The 23,099-nt window shown below is 52.4% G+C and overlaps 1 protein-coding gene across 2 annotated transcripts in view; it reads right to left on the reverse strand.

Moving 5' to 3' along the window:
* Nucleotides 1-11,640: 11,640 nt before the first annotated feature.
* TMPRSS13 (transmembrane serine protease 13) overlaps nucleotides 11,641-23,099 on the reverse strand; it is a 28,687-nt gene continuing 17,228 nt past the window's right edge. For both annotated transcript variants that reach the window (XM_058686866.1, XM_058686867.1), the window contains 8 exons: nucleotides 22,798-22,890; nucleotides 21,744-21,787; nucleotides 20,281-20,443; nucleotides 19,273-19,445; nucleotides 16,262-16,360; nucleotides 14,131-14,273; nucleotides 13,838-13,990; nucleotides 11,641-13,151 (listed from right to left, as the gene is read on the reverse strand). In XM_058686866.1, the coding sequence (XP_058542849.1) occupies nucleotides 13,125-13,151; nucleotides 13,838-13,990; nucleotides 14,131-14,273; nucleotides 16,262-16,360; nucleotides 19,273-19,445; nucleotides 20,281-20,443; nucleotides 21,744-21,787; nucleotides 22,798-22,890 (895 nt within the window). In that variant the 3' untranslated portion in view covers nucleotides 11,641-13,124. The remainder of the gene's footprint in view (nucleotides 13,152-13,837; nucleotides 13,991-14,130; nucleotides 14,274-16,261; nucleotides 16,361-19,272; nucleotides 19,446-20,280; nucleotides 20,444-21,743; nucleotides 21,788-22,797; nucleotides 22,891-23,099) is intronic.

Raw genomic sequence — 23,099 nt, forward strand, 5'->3', positions numbered from 1 at the left:
TCGCAGACTCAGTGGGTCTGAAGTCCTGGAGTGCACAGGAGCCCGGAGCAGGGAGGGACACACACAGCGAGAGAGACAAGGCCACGTCTTGGAAGAAACAGGGCACGAGAGAGTTCTGCGTGCAGAGCTCTGAACAAAGTCACAGGATGGATATCTGAGCTGGATGAGACCTATCTCCCAGGATTTCCATGTCATAACTGAGGAGTGAGAAAAACATACACTTTCTTAAGCTCATGGTAAATACTTAAATGTTAACTAAGCCATGTACTTGTGAATACCTATTATTAATGTCCCAATTAATCCAGGGTAAGAGAAAAGATCAGAATAAGAGGTGGAACTAATCTAGGCTGCCTTCCTGGAAGAGTTGACCTTTGAAGGAAGAGGATGGAGGTTTGGGGTAGAAGAGTGAGCCCAGGCACAGAGGTTGGAATGAGATTGTGGCAAATACAGCGTGAGCTGCTTGGCAGGTTTAGAAAGGCCTGCTTGGGGGGGAGGGGGGCGCCTGGGTGGCTCAGTCAGTTGGGCGTCTGACTTTAGCTCAGGTCACGATCTCGCAGTTCGTGAGAGGTCACGATCTCGCAGTTCGTGAGTTCGAGCCCCGCGTCGGGCTCTGTGTTGACGGCTCCGAGCTGAAGTCTGCTTCGGATTCTGTGTCTCCCTCTCTCTCTCTGCTCCTCCCCCACTCATGCTCTGTCTTTCTCTGTCTCAAAAATAAATTTAAAAAACATTAAAACATTTTTTAAACAAAAAGAAAGGAAGTAAGAAAGAAAGAAAGGCCTGCTGGGAGGGAATAGGGAATTAGAAGATTCCATCCAGGGTCAGTTTTCTTATCTGCTTCCTCCACCAGCCGAAGAGAGACAGGGCTGGCAGCCGCCCAATTGGGAGGGCCTATGACCCGGACTTCCTGAGTCCCCAGCTGCCCCTCTGTGCTGCTAAGAAAGCTGACTGGGACCTGGGAGAGAAGTGGCCCCCAGAACTATTTCTGTGAGGCCAAGTCTTCTCAACCCAGTGTTGGGGTTCTTCTCTCTCCCCTTGTCTCCCCTCAAAGCCCAGCCCCCCCTTTATCATTAGAGGAGGCCGAGATACCACCCAAGCGAGTTTATTTTTGTTTCCCTTTCTTCCCAAGAGCTGCTGTGCACAGAGCACATAACTTAAATGCTCCCAGCTGCCCTCTGCTGAGGATTGAACAAGAGAGAAGGGATCCTGCTCGTAGTAGGAGAGGTCAAGGCCAAGCAGAGAGAAGAACTACCCCTCTGGTCAGGGTGGGCAAAATGAGTGAGGTTGGTAAATTTATTTCTTTGGCAAATAATTCTCGCTCAGTGGACAAACCAGTAACGCTGTCTGCAGTTTCCACGCCAAAGAACAGGTTCTTTCGGACAAGTAGTAAGAGGCTAGTAGAATGAGAACTGGATAGTCACGATCTAGAATCCAGGACTGCTGGTCTCGAACAAGTTCAAGACTTTTCTGAGTGTCCGTTTCCTCATCGGGGAAGGTGGTGGTAACGAGAGCCTTCATTCCGTGGGGTTGTCGTGGGGACTGATGGAGAGAGCACACGGAACATACCTGCTGCGATGTCTGGCAAGGGCAGTTACTCAACGAACATCTATTTCGTGACTTCCTGCACTAACTGAACCCACTTTGACTAGCCCCACGATACGACTCCATCTTTAACTGACACCTGCTATGGACCTAGCAGATGCCAGGCATGAAACTAGGTGTGTTACACACCTTGTCACACAGCAACCTTGAGAGCTAGGTGTTCCTTACCCCCATTTCCCTGTGGCCCTCTTCACGGTGAGCTCCACCCCGTGGCAGCCATTGTGACAAAGCGACAGAGGGAATGCAGAGACACAAGACAGCAGCGACTGCGGGGTCCAAGGAACACGCCCTGGGCTTCGGACCTCTGTACCTTTGCAGATCACCAGGACACCGGGTGTTCCAGGAGGGAGGAAAGCACCGCTGGCCGCCCCAGGTCTCGGGGACCCTGATCAACCCAACTGAACTCCCTGAGCTGGCTCGGGTAGTGCGGCCAGAGAACTGCGTCTCCAGGAATTGACACAAATGCCACCGCCAGCTGGAAGTGAGCGTTTCCCATGAGGCTGGCACAGAGCTGATGAGTTCCCATGCATCACCTCCCTTAGCCCACACAGCAGCCCTACGATGAAGATCCCGTGATCACCCCCATTTCCGAGACAAGGAAACCGAGCCCGAAAGAACTGAAGCAGCTTCCCCAGCGTCTCTGAGTTGATAAGGGGCCGAGCCAGGACGAGAATCTGGGTGCAGATCGGATACATGTTTGGGGTTTTGTTCAGTGAAGATACAACCTTAGTGCCTGGCTTTCGGGCATCCTGGCCCCTTCTTCCCATGAGGAGATCCTGCTCTCTGGGGCTCCCACCGTGCACAGACCTATGTCACAAGGACACCGTCTCATGGCCACCTGACACCCACACCCCCTGCCCTGTGTGGCCCCAAGGCCCTGGTATCCACCCCACCCTCTCTGTCTCTCTCTCTGCACCCCCAGTGTCATTAGCCAGGGACTGGCCAGAAGTTGTTCTCTTTGCCCTGGGAATCTGGCTAGGGGCGGTGCAGCGAGGTATTTTTCCACTCTGAATAAGCCATTTCTCTTGCTCTCCCATTGTGAATTTCCTGCTTTTTGCACCATTGAGATTAAATTTCTGTCTGTGATAAAAGAAGGGCGCCTTGTGGCTGCTCTTCCCGGGGACTGGTAAGAAATGGGGGCTCAGCTGGAGACATAGCCGCCTATCATCGTTATCATCATCATTTAATTTCTGCTAAGTGCCTCAGAGTGACTGCCCTGGACTTGGGAGTGCTTTGAGAGGACAAAGCCGAGAAGATGGAAGGAGTTTCCTGCCATGAGGACGCCTATATGCAAACCTCCACCTGCAAGTCAAATATCCCAAAGCCTCTCACGCAGGTGCATCCCGACAAACACATCCTCCGGAGTGCTTCTCAAACAGAAGTGCAGACCCAAACGGCCAGGGGTTAAAACACAAGCTGCTGGGCTCCACCCCCGGGGGATGTGGGTGCTTCTGGTCAGGGGACCACCTATGGAGAAACCTCATCCTCGTCCACCCACCAAGCTCTGAGATAGTCACACATGTGCTCAAGTGCACGTACACATTCAGACATATGCGACCAGACACAAGGTCCTGCCACCCCTTTCTGCATCCTTGGGCTCCACTCTCCCCACTCATTCTCTGGGCTCCGGCCTCTCCAGTCTTCTTTCTTTTTTTAGGCTGTACTCCTCCTGCCTTGGAAAAGGCAGGAATGTGGGGAATGGCAGGAGACTGTCCTGGCAAGATGGTTCCCACTGAGGGTAAAACCAGAGATCAAAGCTTTCTCTCTGCCTGCAACACGCTTCCTGCTATTCTATGTCTAGTTAGTGCCTCCTTACCCTTCAGACCTTAGCTCTAATAGCCCTTTTTCTTCTTCTTCTTCTTCTTTTTTTTAAGTTTATTTGTTTATTTTGAGAGAGAGAGAGAGAGAGAGAGAGAGAGAGAGAGAGAGAGAATCTCAAAGCAGGCTCCATGCTGTCAGCTCAGAGCTCTGTGCAGGGCTCAAACCCACAAACCGTGAAGATCGTGACCTGAGCTGAAACCAAGAGTTGGGCACTTAACCGACTGAGTCACCCAGGTGCCCCTCTAATAGCCCTTTTCCAAGGAAGACTTCTCTGATTTCCTCTACTACCCTGGCCACCATCACTAGCCCAGGGCAGAGCCTCGTTACAGGTGGTCACATCTTCACGTAATTTTTCTTCACGCTGTTATGGTAGTTTTTTTTTTTTTTTCTTTTTCAAGTATGTTTGACCCCGTGAGAGATGGGATCATGTTGAGCTTCTCACGGTTACAGCCCTACCTGAATGTCTGCCTTGTGGTAGATGCCCAGAAACATTTGTTAAATGAATAAATGAACGCCCCCCCCACACGTGGGCAGCTCACATACACACACAGGTATTGACACGACAACACATTCACATGTGCTTTCATGCTGCCCTTAACATTCTTTGAAGAAGAGAGTAGCGCACTGGGACGCTGTTGGAGGTATGGAAGTTAATTCAGCTCTCCTGGAAAACCGTGCAGCGTTTTGAATGGAAATGTAAACAAGCCTCCTTATTGAAATTTACCCTCAGAAGATCATTGTTTCAGAATGAAGCAGGTGCAAAGAAATTCACAGCAGCAGTGTGTATAACAGCAAACTCTGGAAACCAACTACTCCTCCTTGGATGTCCACTGACAGATTGATACATCTGCCCAATGGAATATCCTGCAATGGTTAAAGATGATAATACCCATGCCTTTGGGAAAGGTGCTTATCTCCTACTGTTGAGAAGATGAAATCAAGATACAAAACAATCTATAAAATATGATCCTACTTGCATAAAATTGTAGCCCTCTCTATGGACGCATGGAGTTGTAGCATTTTCCCCAAATGCTAATACTATTTACTAGGAGATCATGACCTGATTGGAAATCGAGAGCCCGATGTTCAACTGACTGAGCCACCCAGGCACCCTTGGATGGTGGGATTTAAGGTGATTTTTACTTTCTTCTTTGCAATAGTACCTACTTCGTAATGTTGTTGAGAGATTAAATGAGATAAAGTGTGTGAGGATGCGGAGAGTTTATCACACGATGCTTGTCACAAATAAACAGTTCTCTTTACATTATTTTTATAGTTTCCAGGATCATTTGGATTTTTAAAAACTCTCCTGTAGTGAGAGCTAAATTATAAGATAACAAAAACAACGAAGCTTTAAAAAACAGACCAGGCTGGGGGGGGGGGGGGGGGCCTGGCTGGCTCAGTCCGTTGAGCATCCAACTCTTGGTTTTGGCTCAGGTCATGATCTCATGGTTCATGGGTTCGAGCTCTGCATCTGGCTCCACACTGTTAGCCCAAAGCCTGCTTGGGATTCTCTGTCTCCCTCTCTCTGCCCCTCCCCCACTAATATTCCCCCCCCCCCGCCCACTGTCTCTCTCTCTCTGTCTCTCAAAATAAATAAATAAATAAATAAACTTAAAAAAAATAGACCAGGCTGGAAAGGGCCAGTGAGGGGACACCATGATAAATGATAGGTATATGTCTTCGACCTCTACCTCCAACCCCAGCATTTAACATGGTTTTGGGTATTAGTAAGTGCTTGTGACAATTTGTTGAATTCCACTGGATTTGGAGCATCTATTACTCAGAACTATTAGAAGGTTTATCAGAGAAGAACCTGGTGGAGTACTGATCTCTAGTCCCACCACAAGGCAGATCCCACCCAGACTCCACCGCTGACCTTGAGGGCGTCAGCCATGCTTCCCCAACGGGGCAGAGTGATCCTGTTTTTCTAACTAGAAGAAGAGCCCTCCCCTGGGATTCAGTAAGCCCAAGAAGTTAAGGAAATGCAAATCCCCGCTCTTCTTTCTCCCACCCACTGAGCTCTTCATTAAACTGCAATGAAATTAACATCTCTCTTCTTCAACAAGACCCAACCTCACCGCATACATAAACTGACTAGACTCAGGCTTCTTTAGATGAGAGATTATTCACTTTTTCCTGAGTGTGGGCAGTGAGAGTCAGATGAAGACATGGTTCCAATAGCATTTCCGGGAAGTAACTATCCAAAGACAATACTCGCAGATTTCCATTTTTTGTCTTCGGCTGTCTAAGGTAGCAGTCCTCAAAGTGTGGGGGTCCCTGAGACGTTTTCAGGGGATCAGCAGGTCAAAACTATTTCCATAATAATACTATGATGTCAGTTGCCTTTTTCACTGTGTTAGCATTTGCACCAATGGTACAAAAGCAATGGTGGGCAAAACCATTGGCTCCTTCTCATGAATCAAGGCAATGACACCAACTCGTACTTGTAGTCGCTGTTGCCTTCACGATTACACAGTTGCCAGTTTCACTTAGGAACATCGAAGCAGCAGAGATTATTCATGACTCGAATGTATTCATTTGTTTAAATCCTAATCCCCAATACATGTCTTTTTAATATTCCGTGTGAAAAAAATGAAAGCAGTCCTGCTACACACCGAGATGCTAAGCTCGTTTCGAGAAAGAGCACTTGTACGTCTCAGCTGCAGGCTGAACTAGCCACTGTTTTCATGAAACACCATTTCTACTTGAAAGATTGACAAACTATGATTACTCCAACTTGATAGTTGGCAACCATTTTCTCAAAAATGAGCAAAATGAGACTGTCACCTCAAAGAAAACATCGGGCAATATTTTCTACTAATGATATAAACTTAAAATTGAAAATTCGAATTGTGGAAAATTTGGATCCTTCTCCATGAGCTTCCCAGTCCTTAAAGGCTTTTCTGATGAGATCAGGGGTGATATGAACAGATACTATTTTTTATATTGTAACAGAATGTATCAACATTTGGAAGATGTTCATAACTCAGAACCAATATTTTCCAAATGAGCAATGTATGATGTTATACAATCAGGCATGGGTAAGAGACCCATTGAGAGTGTAACATAGACCAAGAGACTTTAAGATAACCAAGCACAAAACATTCATTGACAGATTTCAGATTCCACATTGCAACTGACCTTTACAGAACTGCTACTTGTCAAGTTTGTGCCTAGTGTCACAGTAATCACAATCACTTGAAAGGACTACTAAAATACTCTCACTTTTCAACTCCATCTCTGTGTGAGATCAGATTTTCTTCATATATTTCATCCCAAATAATATATCACAAAAGATTGAATAGTGAAGCAAGTGTTAGAATCCAGCTAGCTTTCATTAAGCCAGATATTAAAGAGATTTGCAAAAGTGTAAAACACCTTTTTTTCTTCTTTAAAAAATAGAGTTAGTTTAACAAAATTAATATTTATGTTAACATGGGATTAAATACTTAGCTATAAGTGTAATGACATAGGTACGGGGTCTGTATACTGAAAACTATAAAACCTAAATGAAAGAAGGCAACGAAAATCTAAAGAAATGGATGACATACCATGTTCATGGTTTGGAAGGCTCAATAGTTAACATGTTAATTCTCTTCAAATGGAGTACAGATTTACCACGATCCCAATAAATATTCCAACAGGATTCTCTGTAGATAGAAACCAGCTGGTTCTAAAACTTGTGTGAAAAAATAAGGAACTAGGATACCCAAAATAATTTTGAAAAAAAAAAAAAATTTGGAGGACTCACCCTACCCAACTTTAAGACATACTGTAAAGCTCACAGGGTGGCATTGGTGAACGAACAGACACATAGACCAATGGAATAACATAGAGTCTGGAAACACACCCACACAAATGTGCTCAATTGACTTTCTGACAAAACGAAAAGGCAACTGGATGGGAAAAGTGCAGTCTTCAACAAATGATGCTGTTACAACTGGACGTCCATTCACAAACAAATGAGCCTCAATCTAGACCACAACAGTATCCAAAAGTTAAGTCAAAATGGGTCCTAGATTCAAATAAAAAAGCATTAAAAAAAATTCTTAACAGAAAACATCAGAGAAAAATCTTTGAGTGCTTAGATTTGGCAAAGTGGTCTCAGCACAATCCGAAAAGAAAAAAATGATAAATCGGAATTCAGCAAACTAAAAACTTTTGCTCTATAAAAACACAATTCAGAAGATGAAGAGACAAGTCACGTAGGGAGAAAATATTTATAAATCACATACCCTACAAGGACTAGTATCTAAAATAGATAAAGAACTCTCAGAATTCAAAGGAAGAAACAAACAATCCAACAAAGAAAGAGGAAGAAGATCTGAACAGACAGACGCTTAACCAAAGAGGATCTTTGGTAACACGTAAAATAGATGCTCGCCATCGTTACTCATTAGGGAAATGCAAATTAAAATGAGATACACCTCCGCACCCATTAAAATGGCTACAATAGGGGCGCCTGGGTGGCTCAGTCGGTTGAGCATCCAACTTCGGCTCAGGTCGTGATCTCACGGTCGGTGAGTCCGAGCCCCGCGTCGGGCTCTGTGCTGATGGCTCAGAGCCTGGAGCCTGCTTCGGACTCTGTGTCTCCCTCTCTCTCTGCCCCTCCCCCGCTTGCGCTCTGTCTCTCTCTGTCTCTCAATAATAAACATTAAAAAAAAACTTTAATGGCTACAATAAAAAAATATGGGCAATACCGATTCCTGGGAGGATGAAGAGCAAATGGAACTCATATTTTACAGGTGGGAATGCAGGCTGGTACAGGTCCTCTGAAAACAGCCTGGCGGTTTCTTATAAACATACGATCACCATATGACCCATAGTAATTTATCCTGGGGGAGTGAAAACTTAGGTTACGTGAAAATCTGTATACAATTATTAAAATCTATGCCCATCTTGGTTTCTGCCATGATCTTATCAGGAAGGAATGGCTTTGACTCAAAAGAGACTTTACAGGCCTTTGTGTGATGTTTATAATGGAGACAGGCCTGAACTGTGTCTGTTATAGGGCTTTGAAAGCTGAAGAGAAGGGAGCATGAGCCTGACCCAGGGAAGGGGGCGGGAGTCTTGAGAATAGAGGTACAGAGGTACAGAGAGGGGCAGATTTGTGAGCTACTGCCTGTACCTATAAAATCCTCTGAGGGGCGCCTAGGTCACATGAGGTCGGCTCGCCCAAGATCACACAGCTAAGTACGTGGCGTAGCTGGAGTTTGTACCCCCCGGGTCCCTCGATTCCAACTTCTGTGCTTTTGCCACTAAACCACAGGGTAATCGGGCGGAATTCTAAGAAGATCCCCAGCCCCCTCCTTGTAGGAGAAATGAAGAACTTCTTTTCTTTCTTTCGAGTTTCTTTCGAGACTCGGGCCTTGGACAGGGGAGGCATCCTGTTATGTCCACATCTCAAGTCCCGCCGGCAGGAACTGAGCCATGGAGGACCAAAGACCAGGCCATACCCTCCCCTTCTCCAAGGACTCATCTAAGAAAATCTCTGTCTGGACAATCCAGGCTGCTTATCTGCAGGGAATGGTCCTCCGTGTTTGGAGTGGACCCATCGTAAGACCCGTATGAGCTTGCTGCCTGGGCTGGGCAGCAGATTTCCAAGGAACGGGAAGCCCGGGTCAGGGCAGAGGAGGTAGAGAATGAGCGGCATGCGACTCTTGGAGCCACCCACTCACACTGAGGAGACACGGAGGTGTCCTGAGGTGACAGCTCATTGTGGCACGGGACGGCCTCCCAGAAACCATCCACTTGGGACGTGGGTACAAGAGGAGTCAGGGGGCCACCTCCCTTTCATAGTTCATAATTCATCCTGCGTTTCTCTCAGGTTCTAGAAACTGCAGGAGCTAAGCCTCTGGTCATGTGACTGTCCGAGGGGTGTGCCCAGCCTTCTCCGTGGAGCTCTCCCGCCCTGCCCCTCCCACAGCAGAGGTCTGGTGGAGAATGGAAAGATACAGCCAGCCAGGCGGCCGAGCCTAGGAGGTCACAGCTAGGGGAACCCTACCCGACTTGGGAAAGCGGCTTTTAAAATCACACAGCTTGGATTCGGGTTCGGCGCCCCCACTCAGTAGCTGTGTAGTTCGGGGAAGCTTATTTGGCTTTGCCTTGGCCTTTGCATCCTCCTCCGTAAAATAGGGATAATAACGATGCCTACCTCACGCTTACAGGAGAGAAGAGACGTCAGGGGCTGAGCACAGCATCTGGCACATAGCCAACATTCAGCAAGTGTTAGCGTTTAGCATCGTTATCCTCTTGATTCTCATTACAAGGAGCTCTCCACCTCTCCCAATGTCCCCCCAGAGCACATGAGGACATCGGCTGAGCAATTCTGGGAAACAAAAGCCCTTGGGAATCTAACCAAACTCCAGAGGCAGCTGGATGGGCAGCGAGGCTGAGGCTCTAACTGGCTCTGTCCCCAAACAGAGACTGTCCCATCCCCCCGAGACACTCACTTGGCCCCGCCCTCCCTTTCCCAGGGGAAATTCAGCAGGCAATGGAGTTGACAAAGCCGGAGAGCCTGACTGGTACCCGCAGATGCCTGGGAACCAGGCACTGACCAGAGGACAGTGTCACCAGCAACCTCCCCTACCTCCCCATCCATACACACACGCACCATCTTCCTGGAAATTCTGGACCAATTTGGAAAGTCCCATCACCCCCTTCCATGATTTTTATGGCCTCTATAAATGTCCTGGACCTAAGGGGTGTTTTTTTTCTTTTCCTTTCAAAAGAAAAGGCCTTTCCTCTACCTCATCTCTCCTCCAACACCCACATCCCCGTAACCCTACAAGTCGCTTCTGTCCTAGGAAGCCAGGCAGAGAAGGAAAAGGGTCTGGTTTCTAAGGGGAAATGAAAATAAATGGCTTACACTTGAACTCTCTGCCACAAGGCCTGGCTTCTGGGCTGTGACCCATGAACGTCTGGTGGGCGCAGACAGCTGGTTGTCCTCCAACATGAGGGCTTGCTCTTGCCCGGGGACCGACCAAGGACTGCATATCCCTGTCCCCCTTCACCTGGGGGGTGCCTACATGTCGACACCCACAAAACGGGGGCGAAATTGACACACATCGCTGCTGGCCCAGAGCATCCTCTTCTCTTTCCTCTTTCCCATGACCAGAAGCAGGTGACAAAATCACGAGGTAGAAAGAATCTGAGCCCCTGAAAAATAATGCAGGAGGAAGCCACCCACTGATCAGGCACCCTCCCTGGAAGTTTAGATCGATGAGAAATAACCTTTGGGTTAAGCCACTGAGGTTGTGGGGAGCCGTGGGATCTACGGGGGTAGCTGCGTTACCCCCACTGCTGGCACACTAAGCCTGGTGGCTGCCCCTCTCCCACGCCTTTTTGTCGGATGGAGCGAGAAAAAAAATGGAAGGAAGGACTTCCCCTCACGTTGGTATGAGAGAGTAAAGAAGACACATCTGGGGCACCTGGGTGGCTCAGTCGGTGAAGCGTCTAACTCTTGATTTCAGTTCAGATCATGTGGGATCAAGCCCCACGTCAGGCTCTGCATTGACAGCGTGGAGCCTACTTGGGATTCTCTCTCTCTCTCTCTCTCTCTCTCTCTCTCTGCCACTCACCCACTCAGCTACTGGCCACTCATCAGCGGGACCACAATGACGGAGGTCAGTATATCAGATGCAGGAAAAGTAGGTGCACAGCTAGGAGGGATAGATCTTCCAGAAGCCAGTGGGACCAGCTATCTGAGTGTCTTGGAAATAGTGGAGTAGGCTTTGGGGCTTTCTGGTAAACATGCCTCTTGCTGGGCTGACAAAGGCAGAGGAAGAGGAAGAAGGGAAAAAGGAAAAAGGACGAGCACTGGATCGTCCTTCATCCACCCCATCTGCTTTTTTGTGAAGGTTTACCTACTTTTTAAGATTCATTTCAAACCTCACCTCCTCCGCGAAGCCCTCCCTGACCTCTCTAGGTGCAACTGGGAGCTTCCAAGCATGGCGTCCACACTCATCCACCTTCCACCGGGTCACAACCAAGAGTTCCTGAGGACACTGTCATCATCTTTGTACTCCGGGGGCCTGGCGTGGGTACCCAGGACAGAGGAGGTGCTGATATGGTGGGGAGGTGGCCGGCTGGCTAAATATATATGCAGAATCCACAGCAGAGGAACCCAAACTAAGAACCCAAACTGAGGCTGTCTGGGCACTGGTTGGGGAATCTCAATTTTCTACGTAGGGGATCCCTAGAACATCCAATAAGACATTTTTCGGGTCACACAACTTTTATTGCTGAAAACTATTGCTGGGGATGCCGTGGACATGAACGTTGCCCTCCCGGACCCCCGGCCTCGATAACATGCAACCAGCCCCCTCGGGCTCTGCCCAGCCTTGCTCTTCCTGGGCGGTCTAGCCCCCGGGCAGCCACCTGCCTGAGCTGGGCTGGGCTACCCTGCTTGGACCCTGCCTCTGGGAGTCCTAGTATCACCAGGCGAGACCCAGGAACGTGAGGAGAACTGGACGGGCCAGGAAAGGCTGAGGGAGGCCCAGACCTCGAGCTGACACGGAGGCCAGGCACACTGACAACTTACAGGAGCACAGCAACTCAGATCCTTCACGACGGCTATCTGGAGGGCCTGGGGACAGTGTCCACCCTCTCTCGACGGCAGCGTTCGTGTCCGTGCTGTTTCTGAAGCAGCTGAGAAACTGAAAGGCGGAGGGGCTGAGAGAAACTGGCAGGTTCAGGACAGCGCTGGGTATGAGGGGTATCTGTCCACCTGGACTGTCCCCGGGCTCCGACGCCCACGGAGAAGCAGCAGGAGCCATTTCTTCACGCCCTAGGTATAGCCCTTGGACGCAGCGACAGTCGTGGCTCTCTGTGATGACCTGCCCGCCAGCCCACGCGAGCACGCACTTCCCTAAGTGCCCCGAAGGGGCTCCTTCCTCGGGTCCCTGGATGTCAGGAACACTCAGCAGGACTCTGGAATGGTACAGCCCCCAAGAGTCTCTTGGAGTGTTTGGGGTGATGGATGTTAGCTCTTCAGGCTCCTGGAAGTTTTGGAGAATCTTTAAAAATACATCTACTTCCATTTCTTGAATATAAAAATACAATAAAACTCTGCCCCAGTAGCCTGTGACCACACAAGTCCAGCCGTCAGCCTGGGCAGCCACCGCTCAGTCAGCCCTCCACACCCAGGGCACCCGCAGGAGGCCTGAGAAAGGGCAGGATGCTTGTAATGCCGAGGGGGGGGCACCTTCCTGCCGGGGACGGCCCCGGTACTCCGACGACACCCGCAATCCATCCCAGGACGGCGGCGATGCTGGTGGCTTCTCAGTCTGGGCTAGTCTCTGAGCCAGGGTCCGAGGAACAGGAATTTCTGATGTGATCTTCTAGGCCCTTCCTCTGGGCGCTGTCTGGGCTCAACCTCCTCCATCCGTGACGGACGCCCTTACAGGAAGGTCCACAGCGCCCAAACTGTTATCTCCAGGTGCTTTCCAGCCTGGGGTTTGGAAAGGGCTGACAGCTCGCCTGGTTTCTGGAAAACCTTGGGAGAGCAACTACACACACACACACACACACACACACACACACACACACACAAGTGCACATTCACAGAGGCAGTAGACAGCGGAGGTGGGAATGATGCAGGTGCCTCGGAACCTTTGGCCCAGATGACACTGCAAATGGCCCAGTCACTTTGGCCAGAGTCTTTACGCAGCCAGGGCTGTGAGGTGGGACAGGACAGCTGCTTAGGATTTCCGGAAGCGCACCTCACTCTGAGGAAGAGAACAAGGGAGAACAGGGTGAGGGTGGGCCAGGAATACAGAGGCCGAAGGTGGGGGTCCAGAGCCTAAAATCCAGTCCAGCTGTCACGGGCACTGTTCCTCGGAAACAAGCAGCAACGAGGAACCATGGAAGCAGAGAGACCGACCGGACTGGATTTCCAGAGCGGCCACCCAAGCTCTCTGTTCTGCCCTCGCTCTGGCAGAGGAAGGAGAGGGGAGCACGGAGCTCCTGCTTTACAGCCAAGACAGGAGGCTCAGGGAAGGTAGGGGCTGACCGGGGGCAGCAGAGGAGGAGGTAAATCTCCCTCCTCCCCCATCTCCATGAGACTAACCTCCCGCCAAGGAGGGAGGCCACCTGCACACGCCCCTCCAACGGGCTGTGTGAACTCACACCCTGGCCAGCCCGGGGAGAGGACGGTGCTCCCGGGGCCGGCACCCAGCCTGGGCCCACCCCTTTTCAACCCCTCAGAGGAAAGAATCTGAGGGACAGAAACACGGGCAGCTGGGGTCGGCCTACCATTCGACTGCTGTCCCGTCCCAGTCTTCTGAACACCCCAAGCACAAGGGGGTGAGGGGAACTCTGCCGAGCCCCTGGGGAAAGCCCGGGCCCTCTTGCAGGCACCCCACCCTTGGGAGCTCCCAGCCTGCCCCGCGCAGCGCCCCCTGCAGGCTCTCACCTCCATTTTGCTGTAGATCCAGGGGAGGACTTCTGTCACTTTGGTATACACACCGGGCTTGTTCCTCTGGCCACAGCCTGTGCCCCAGCTAGTGACTCCTGCCAGGTACCAACGACTGTTCTGCTCACAGACCAGGGGCCCCCCGCTGTCTCCCTACAGGGGGTGGGGGGGGGCGGGCAGGAGGGAGCACACATTATCAGCAGGGGAGGGGAGGCGGTCCTTGGGCAAGCGACAGTGGGCACCAGATTCTCACTCCAAACCCAACACCCCAGGCTTCTCGCAGGCAGCCTCACCTGGCAGGAGTCTCTGCCTCCCCGAAGGTCCCCAGCACACATCATCCTTGGGGTAAGGTAACTGTCATAGACCAAGAAGTCATTGCATTTCTTAAAGTCAATGAGGTTGACCTGCACCTCCCGGAGGAAGGGGGATGTCTTCTCTTCAGTGAGGTAGAGTCGAGGAAAGAGAAGATGGGAAGGAGTGAGACTTCCGGCAGCTTCCCGGCCTTCTAGCCGCTCACCCCCCGACCCGGACTCCCAGCTTCCTGGAGGCGGAGGGCACCATTCCCACGGCTGGCCCCCCAGCACGTACGGACGCACACACACTCCCACACACGTAACAGAGACATACACGTACGTACACGTTCAAACTCACAGCCCACGAGGCTGCCTGCACGCTGCACAGCGCCTTTCTGTACTCAAAGCACCATCAGATCCACCATTTCATTTGGTTTTCAGGAACCAGGTGCCCGGAAGAGGCGCAATGAATCCGTTTACAGTTGGAGAAACTCGTGGCCGAAGTTGCGACGTGCCCACGGTCACACGGCTGGTCAGTTCTGGGGCCGAGATCAGGACCGGGCTGCTCCCGGGCCGGTCACCACTCCATCACACTGAGCAAGGGACCAGCGGCCCTGCCCCCGGCAGCTAGCCAGAGTCTAACAGTGAGGCCAGCCAGGCGCTCTCGGGCCAAATGTAACCGATCTTTCGGAGCCGACATCGGACGAGGCCACTCCGTCCGTGATGGCGGGGAAGCCACCTTACTCTTGTTTGAGCATAAACGAAACTAAGGGAGGTTACTGCGCAAACCACCAAAATACCAAATATCCCCTCTCCCAGCCAGTAGGAGTGGCTACTGCTTATTCACCCATCAGAGCTTTCGACTCAGTTTATTCTTAACTCCTGGAGGAGACTATTAAGATACCCAATCGTGGAATTACTCCTGCTTCCTGAAAGCATCCAGTCTGGACAAATGCTCCGCTTCTCTGAACCTGCATCCCCAAACCACCCAGGTCCTATGATAAGTCCTGTCTAGCACTCTGTTAGTAAGACTTTCACGGTTCTCCATGGTACATGTCCCCCCTCAGTACAATAAGCAAGGAACCCAAGGTGTTCACAACTATGGAGGGTTTCCAGGTGGGCTTGGCTGGAGGGCACTGTCGCACCAACCGCTTTGACATATACTTGGGGATATACACCCCCACCTTGGGTTGGTTTACAGGCTTTTACTTTGGAACGCTCTGTGCAAAGCTGTTTAGGGGGACGCAGGCACCTGGTGTGGTCTGCAACGATGGAAGGACCTGAGCCACGAAGCCTACGTGGTCTGAACACAGGCTGCACAGTGTTGTCAGTCCTGGAAATAGTCTTTCTTTTCTCGTAAGGTATGCGAACGAAGCGTTGGTGCCTCCTCACCGGGAGGTGGCACCTAAGAGTTCGGAGGAAATAAATGTCCAGGCCCTTATGTACGGACCTGTGTATAAACACACCTTGTGTCTATGTACAGGATAGCTTTCTGAACTTCCGTAGCTATATGCAAAAGTAGCTGAGATTAGTTAAGCCTGTGTCAACAGCTGGGATTTTTTTCACTCGTACATTTGGGACTTCTCCTTTTGGTTGACTAATGCTGCCCGTGCCAAGACGACCTTTTTCTCTTTTTTTTCACTTATAAAAAGAAATTCAGAATCATTTCAGTTGAATGGGGGCTTTTTCCATGGAAGAGTTCATCCAATGGATACAAAAGTAACAACTGAGGGGCCGCGAGCAAGCCGCGCGGTGTGAGGCAGGAGAACCGTGTTCTAGCCTCAGTTCTGTCTGTTGGAAACTACCGGGGTGACCGTGGGCAAGTGACTTAGCCCCGGAGGTCTTCGGTTTCCTCATTTGTAAGATGGGGAGATTGGGTCGAGGGTGGACTTCGCGAGATTAAAAGTTTCTGTTACGGGCTACCAGAGAGTCCGCCTTGTGTGGGAGTGAGGTGAACACGCGGACATCCACACCCAGGCCCATGAATCCATAATGCCCAAACCCTCATCTAGATAGGCCCTCCTCTATATACCCCAACCCAACACATCACCTCCACCCACTCCATACAGATGTGCGCGCACACACACACACACACACACACACACACACCCCAGCATCTCTGTCCCCTCACCATCTGTCTCCTTGGTCTTGCCAAAGCCTGTGATCCAGCAGGTCTCATTGAGGCTGAAGGTCTGTCCATGCATAGGGAGGCAGGCAGGGTGGACATGAGCTGCAAGGAGACCTCGAGACATCAGTGCGGGGACAAGGCCGGAGATTTTGGTTGGGATGGCAGCTCCAAGGGACGGGAGTCCCAGTGTCCTAGGACCCTCCTCCTTGCCCCCAGACTGGTTCTGAATCTTCTGGGCCCTTGAACTGACCAGGCAAGAAACTCGGTCCCTTCATCTTGACCCTCCAGCCTTCAGGGTACTACCAGAGTCCCTCAAGCATTCTGATTTCAGTGGGTGCCCTGTGGACAGAAGCATAGGCCTTGGAAGCTCCCCTGTGCCAAGCCGATCCTGGGTGGCCACACATCTCTCCCTTCTTAGAGCGGCTTTCCTGGCTGAGCCTCCTCCGTGCCCATCCATCAGAGCAAAGAGCAGCCACAGGCTAAGTTCCAGGCATTCTCCCCATGGCATCTCAGTGATGTGTCCAGCCCGGTCTGGGGAGAGCACCCACTGGGTGGTCAGGGCCTGAGGCACTCCCTCCAGGTCAGACAACCTCTCCAGGCGGGAAGAGCACAGCCCCAGAGGCACAGACCACAAAACCACTGCTCACTTGCTCCCGTGCTCAGAAACATCTAGAAGGTGTTGTTGGAGATCACTTCACAAGCTCTCTCTGAGGACTGGCATCCTTAGGTAGACCAGGGCATGGACCACCAAACCCCAATTTGCAAGAGGAAATTCTCAGTTGATAGAATGTTTGCAGTGTCCTCAATTGTTTGTTACGCTCACTGCAGCCTCCTGCATCTGGAACAGTGCCCAACATGTGCAATGTGCTCAACAAACAGAGCAAGGAAGAAAGGAAGGACAGACACGGAGGAAGGGAGGGCGGGAGTGAGAATCAATGCTAGATTCTTCCATAAAGTGGGCTTTAAGTTTTGGTGTCTAACACGTTCGTCTGCTGGAGAGTAAACAAACAAAAAATAAATGAGGGTTAAAAAAAAGGGCGGGGGGGAGCGCCTGGGTGGCTCAGTCGGTTAAGCGTCCGACTTTGGCTCAGGTCATGATCTCGTGGTTGGTGAGTTCGAGCCCCGTGTCAGGCTCAGTGCTGACAGCTCAGTGCGGACAGACTCAACTTTGGATTCTGTGTCCCCCTCTCTCTCTGCTCCTCCCCTACTCATGCTCTGTCCCTCTCTCTCTCTCAAAAATAAATAAACATTAAAAAAAATTTAATAAAAAAAATAAGTGAGGGAATGGCATCAATTAACCAAAAAAAGCAAAACCTAATTTCTTAAAATATGCTCATTTTTTAAGATGTAGGGTCTTAAAAACATGTCACACTGTTATACATCCCGCTCGTTTTTATGGGGGGATTACATGTATCAGTGAGTTTTCGTAAGTTTTCACCGATAGTACCGTGACTTCAAGGTGCTAGGCCTGTCGAAGGAGTTGGAGAAAATGCCTGATTTCTAAACCCAAACTCAGGGCACATGGTCTGACCAGAGGACTACATAAATCTAAGCTGTGCTTCTCAGACTACACGTGTGCTTCCTGCCCAGGGGCCTATCGGAGTCCGGAGAGGGGCCTGCCACAGTCTGAAAAGCACGTGCGATATCGTAATACCTTTCGTTTGGTTTTACAAATTACTTAATTTGATTTGGAATTCCAAATAACATTTAAGGGGGGTTGGGGCGGTTGGAGATCTGGAAGCTTAGCCAAATGGGGTCTGGGTTCGGCAAGGTCGGAAAGGCCCATCCTGGTCCTGCAGACCTGACTGCCCCCCTTTTGGGTGGGCGTGAGGGGCAGGGCAGGGCGGGGGCAGAGGAATGCCCCCTCACCTCGCAGTCCCAGGCTCCACAAACAAGGCTGGAGGACAGGAAGAGGGCAGGGAGGGCTTGCCCGCTGGGTGGCTGGGTGGTGTGGCTCTGGACCGGCCCCACCCAACTGAGCTCTGCTGTGGTTTCCTCCTCCTCACCCCACTCTGATGACCCAGTGTCTGAGTCATGACCGATACCACCTCTGTAATTAATGTGCCAAGAAAGACCAGCTCACGGGCTCAGAGCACCAGAAAGGCAGGACTAACCAGAGAGCCCTCGGAGGCTTCTGGAGAGCCTGATGCACTCAGCTATCCTTCAAGGAAGCCCCATCTGTGCCACCGTGGCTCCCCCAGCCGTCCTCATCATCACGTCATCGGCCTCTGGGGACTGTCTGTGTGGGTCACCCATTGTTCGACTTGAATAGAATTGAATTGCAACTGTGCAGCCTGTTACCTAGCAGCAGACACACAGTAAGTACTTGGTAAGTTTGCACAGGAGAGAGTGAATTAATGAATGAAGCCTCCTTTGATCTCCTGACAACTCCGAGCACGTCCTTCCTCTAGTCAACCCCGTGGCAATCCACTTTTGAAATGTGTTCTCCACGGCGGCCGTCATAGCAATCGGCCAGCGGAGAGCCCAGGGCAAACGGCATTGCTAGGGAGGGGGACCCTCCTGGATCCAGTCCCGGAGCGGCCACTTACTACTTCATTGCCTTGGGTAATCTTCTCTCTGGAAAGTTCCATCTCCTCAAAGGTAAACCGAAGCTAGCAAGAGTACCTGCTCTACAGGACTGGCTGTGAAGAGTTTAGTGTTACCGCAGATGTAAAACGCCTACCACGGTGCCCGGCCCCTAGTAAGTGCTGAATAAATACGCATGAAACAATTCGATCTATGTACTTGGATTGAGACCAGTATCCAAGCCTTGTCTCTGTCACCAGCTTGCGATGCGAGATGTGTCATTTGGGACAACCTTATTTCTAGCCTCTGGGCCTCAGTTTCCTCAATGGTAAAGTAGAGGTGTTGCAATAAATGACCCCTAAGAGCCTTTGACCGCCACCGTGCTGAGGCTCGGGAACCCCAAGAGGGGTGCACAGAGGCCACAAGGCTGGGCCCTGAGGGTCGACTGGAGGAGCCGGGGTGGGTGTGACCGGTGTCGATCCACTCACCAGACAGGGTCAGGGGCTTGGAGAGCCGCATGAGGGCAATGTCATAGTCGTCCTCCTCGTCCGTGTAGTTGCCATTGATGATGATCTGGGAGATGGAGGCCGCCGCAGGCAGCTGGAGCAGGTTGCTGGTACCCGCGTAGACCTTCCAGCCCTCCAGGATCTTCTCCCGGGTCCTGCAGGAGCCACAAGAGACCGTGGTCTGGTGGAGCCCAGTGGCAGCACCTGCTACCCCCAGGGAGCCGCGGCCGTGGCTGCAGCTTACAGGCAGGAGGATGGACGAAATGACCTCTAAGGGGAGCCGTCTATCCCAGCCCAGGGCTCCAAAACAATCCCCTGCCTCCACAAGCCCCTCGTGAACCGGCCACTCTGCACCTCCCAGTAATAAAGAGAGGGCACGGGCACAAGCTGTGAACATCTACCCCCACCGCCTCCTCGTCATGCCACCAAGTTTCCTACAAGGTGGACGGGCCACACCTCGGCACAAATGGATCTGCCAGAGACTCACTCGCGACTGGGGAAGCCAGCGCCCGCCCCCCCCAAGGCCCTTTCCTGCTCACCGGCTCAAAGGGACAAGCCTGGCTGGTGACGGTCAGAAGCTGACTGTTCCACCCTCCCTACAATCCCCATCCCTCACTTCCCGGATCCGCGTTCCCGATTCCTCGGGCTCCCCTCCCCTAAGTTCCTGCTGCAGGAAGCAGAGGCCTCTTCAGGGGCAGGTTCCCAAGCCCTTGTGTAGGCCCCCCTCACCCTCCCTGGGGGTCATCAAGGTTCTTTTCTCATTCTGGGCCGAGCTCGGAACCAGAAGCCCCAACTCACACTCCCCGGGACGAAATCACAACCGCCAACCACGGCCCCCCGGCCGCACCAGTGGCGCCTGCCCTCGGGGGCCGGGTTCACGGCCCAAGCCCTCCTCTGCGGACCGGACAAGTGAGTCTGCCGTCGGGCCCTCCTGGGGATCCCCAACCCGGGAGGCACGGCGTCACCGCCCCCCCCCCCTCGGGTACTTACACAAAGAAGCAGTGAGCGGCGGTGAGCACCCACTGGGCGTCGATCAGCGTGCCCCCGCAGATGTGCGTGGTGTCATACTGCAGACTCACTTGCCAAGGCCACTTGCTCTCTGGGGCCAGCGCCCCTCCCACGATCCGCCCAGTCATGGCCCTCAGTCCGCAGTCTGGGGACAGGCAGAAGAGACAAACCGTGACCTCTGCTGTCCTCAGAGCCGCCACCGTGCTCCCTGGATCCAGGGCGGGCTTGGGCAGCCTCATCCTGAGGGCGCCCACCCGCCCACGGACACTGCTTTGCTCACTTCATCTGATGTGGCTCGGCTGCTTCCTGCCAAAGCAGAGCAGTAGGTCAGACCACCTGACCTGGTTCTGGGACCACCCAGCGCGAAGTTGCATCCTAGGCGGGTTCCTCTTTCCTGCCACTCACTCCTTCTCTCCTTGGCAAAGGCTTACTAAGTGCCTGAAGCTTTGGGCACCGTGCCAGGCATCGAGGTGGTGGCGGTGAACCCCAAGGCTGCTGTCAGGAGGTCGGGGAAGCAGACCAAGTCTGACATGACCCCGAATTGATGGGCATGGTGACAGGGACCTCTATCATTTGCAGACAAAGGAGAAACGAACTTTCCCTGCCGTGCGGGTGGGTCTGTGCCCACATGGCTCCCCAGTGGGTCATTCAGGGCTACTGGGGACCCTGTGTGGATCCCAAGGGAACATTTCCAGAAGGAGTGAATCGTGCCCCCAAAATTGTGGACAAGGAGGGCAGTCCCCAAGTGTGTTCAGACACGTGTCCTTTTTTCTTCGAAAGGGGACAGAGTGAAGGACCAGCAGCGATCGGAGGGGGTGGGCACTCCGTCTGTAGTCCCCGTGCCTGCCTGCCCAGGGGAGCATCCCTACCTGGTCATTACAGAGAACACAGCACCTGTGGGCTGATTCATGGCTTGGGGTTTGGGGTCAGACCCGAGGTTGGATACTGACTCCCCACCTACCAGCGGTCTGCATTAAGCAAGGCAAACACTTCGGCCTCTTATCAGTGAGCGGACAGTAATGGCATCTGCCCCGTGAGAATCCCACGCAATCGTGTTTATCAAGAGCCCGGTGCCTTGTGGCACAGAAGGTACTCGGTAAATGTTGGCCCATCTAGTTCCGCGTCTACTGATACGGGAGCTTTAAGCTGGTCCAGACTGGCTCTCCCAGTGCTTCCCACCACCCAGAATCCATGAGATTTGAATGGCTTCCCTTGTAGGAACAAGGTTGCTGAGCTGGGCAGAGTCAGGACAAGGGCAAATGCTACCCTGAGACTGTCCCAGTGCCTTACGGGGCCCCCAGCCCTGAAGCAGTCCTGCTAGTTAAGACCATCTTCCTGGCTTGGACCCCCAGGGCTGACCATCGCCCCCAGAGAGGTCCCACCCCTCTGCTCCCTGACTCCCACCCCACACAGGCCACAGTCCAGGGGGAAGAGCATCTTCTTACGGGAACACTGGAGAGAGACATACTGCTGGGAAGGGCATTCAGACCTGCAGGAAGAGACGCAGAAGATGTGAAAAGGGCACATTAAACACCTCCTCCAGGAAGCCTTCCCTGGTTGACTCTAAGTTCCTATCCCATCTCCTTTGCATCAGATAGAGATTCTGACGTCCCTCCCAGAGAGACAGACCCTTCTAGTGCTTTCTCCAGGAATGGGGATGGCTCAGCGCAAACCATCCCCACTCTTGTCCCCACCCCTGTAGATGGCACACGTTTGCATAGATCCATGTCCTCTGAACTCATGACTTCATTGTCCCAGCATCTTTCCACAGCTGAACAGGTGGCCTGACCCTCCTCTGACAGTTCCTCAATGCTCTGCCAGCCCCGTAGCACGCAAAACACCTACACAAAGCAGGCATCCAGGGTACGGCTGATCCACTTCCCTTCCTTCCCCCCCCCTCCCCTGCCCTCCCCATCCCTTTTGCTCTGGAAGTCTTGTTTCTTCTTTCCCCTCCCCAGGGTAAACACTGTTAGCTGCTGGAGCCTCCCCTTGAGTGGGGAGTGGGGTTGCGACAAGGGCAGAGCCACAGTGCAAAGATGACAGAGGGCAAGGCCCAGGAGGGGGCCAGTGCTTGGCAGTGGGGCCTCCCTGTCCCTGACCACAGGCACCTGGCACTCCTGCTCCTGCTCCCTACCCTGCACCTGCTCACCCCAGTGACGTTTCCCCCCCCCGCCCCCCACCCCAAGCCCCCTCCCTGCAGCAGCTTCCAGCTCTAACACCTGGCCGCCTGGTGGCCCCAGGGTTCACTCGTGGTCTCCGGCAACCAGATAAACTCTGTGCCACCCCGACCTTGAGGTGCTCTCGGCACCGAGCTTCAATCAGAACTTTCAAGTCAGGAGACAGGTGGCAAATGAGGACTGTTTCTGGGATGCTCCTGACATTCGCGATGGGTTCCCGGAGGCTGGGTCCCAGAAAGGCCAAAGGAGAGGGGGTCCCCGACTCAAAGCGCTCCGCCGTTTCCCTGCGCACAGGCAGGCAGCCTGGCCTGCCCCACCGCACCTGTAGAGGCTTTCCTGGAGGGTAGAGTTGTATTTGGAGATTGAGAGGCTGCTGGTGAGATCCCTGTGGGCCACCTCGGTTGTCCGGTAAGCACTGTAAGGGAGGGGACGGAAAGAAGAATGAGCCCCCCCTTGAGACAGACCGCACCCTTCCCGGTCCCCGGGTGTGTGTTAGAGTCCTGCTGGGAGAGGCCAGAGGCGGCTAAGGCCCAATACGCTCAGACCCGTCCCACGTAGTCCACCACTGTCCCCACTAGCCCTGTGCGCCAGCCCCGTGGTTTTCAAAGTGTGGTCCCATCCCGG

Source organism: Neofelis nebulosa, chromosome 10 (assembly GCF_028018385.1).
Source record: "Neofelis nebulosa isolate mNeoNeb1 chromosome 10, mNeoNeb1.pri, whole genome shotgun sequence".
Classification (NCBI taxonomy): domain Eukaryota; kingdom Metazoa; phylum Chordata; class Mammalia; order Carnivora; family Felidae; genus Neofelis; species Neofelis nebulosa.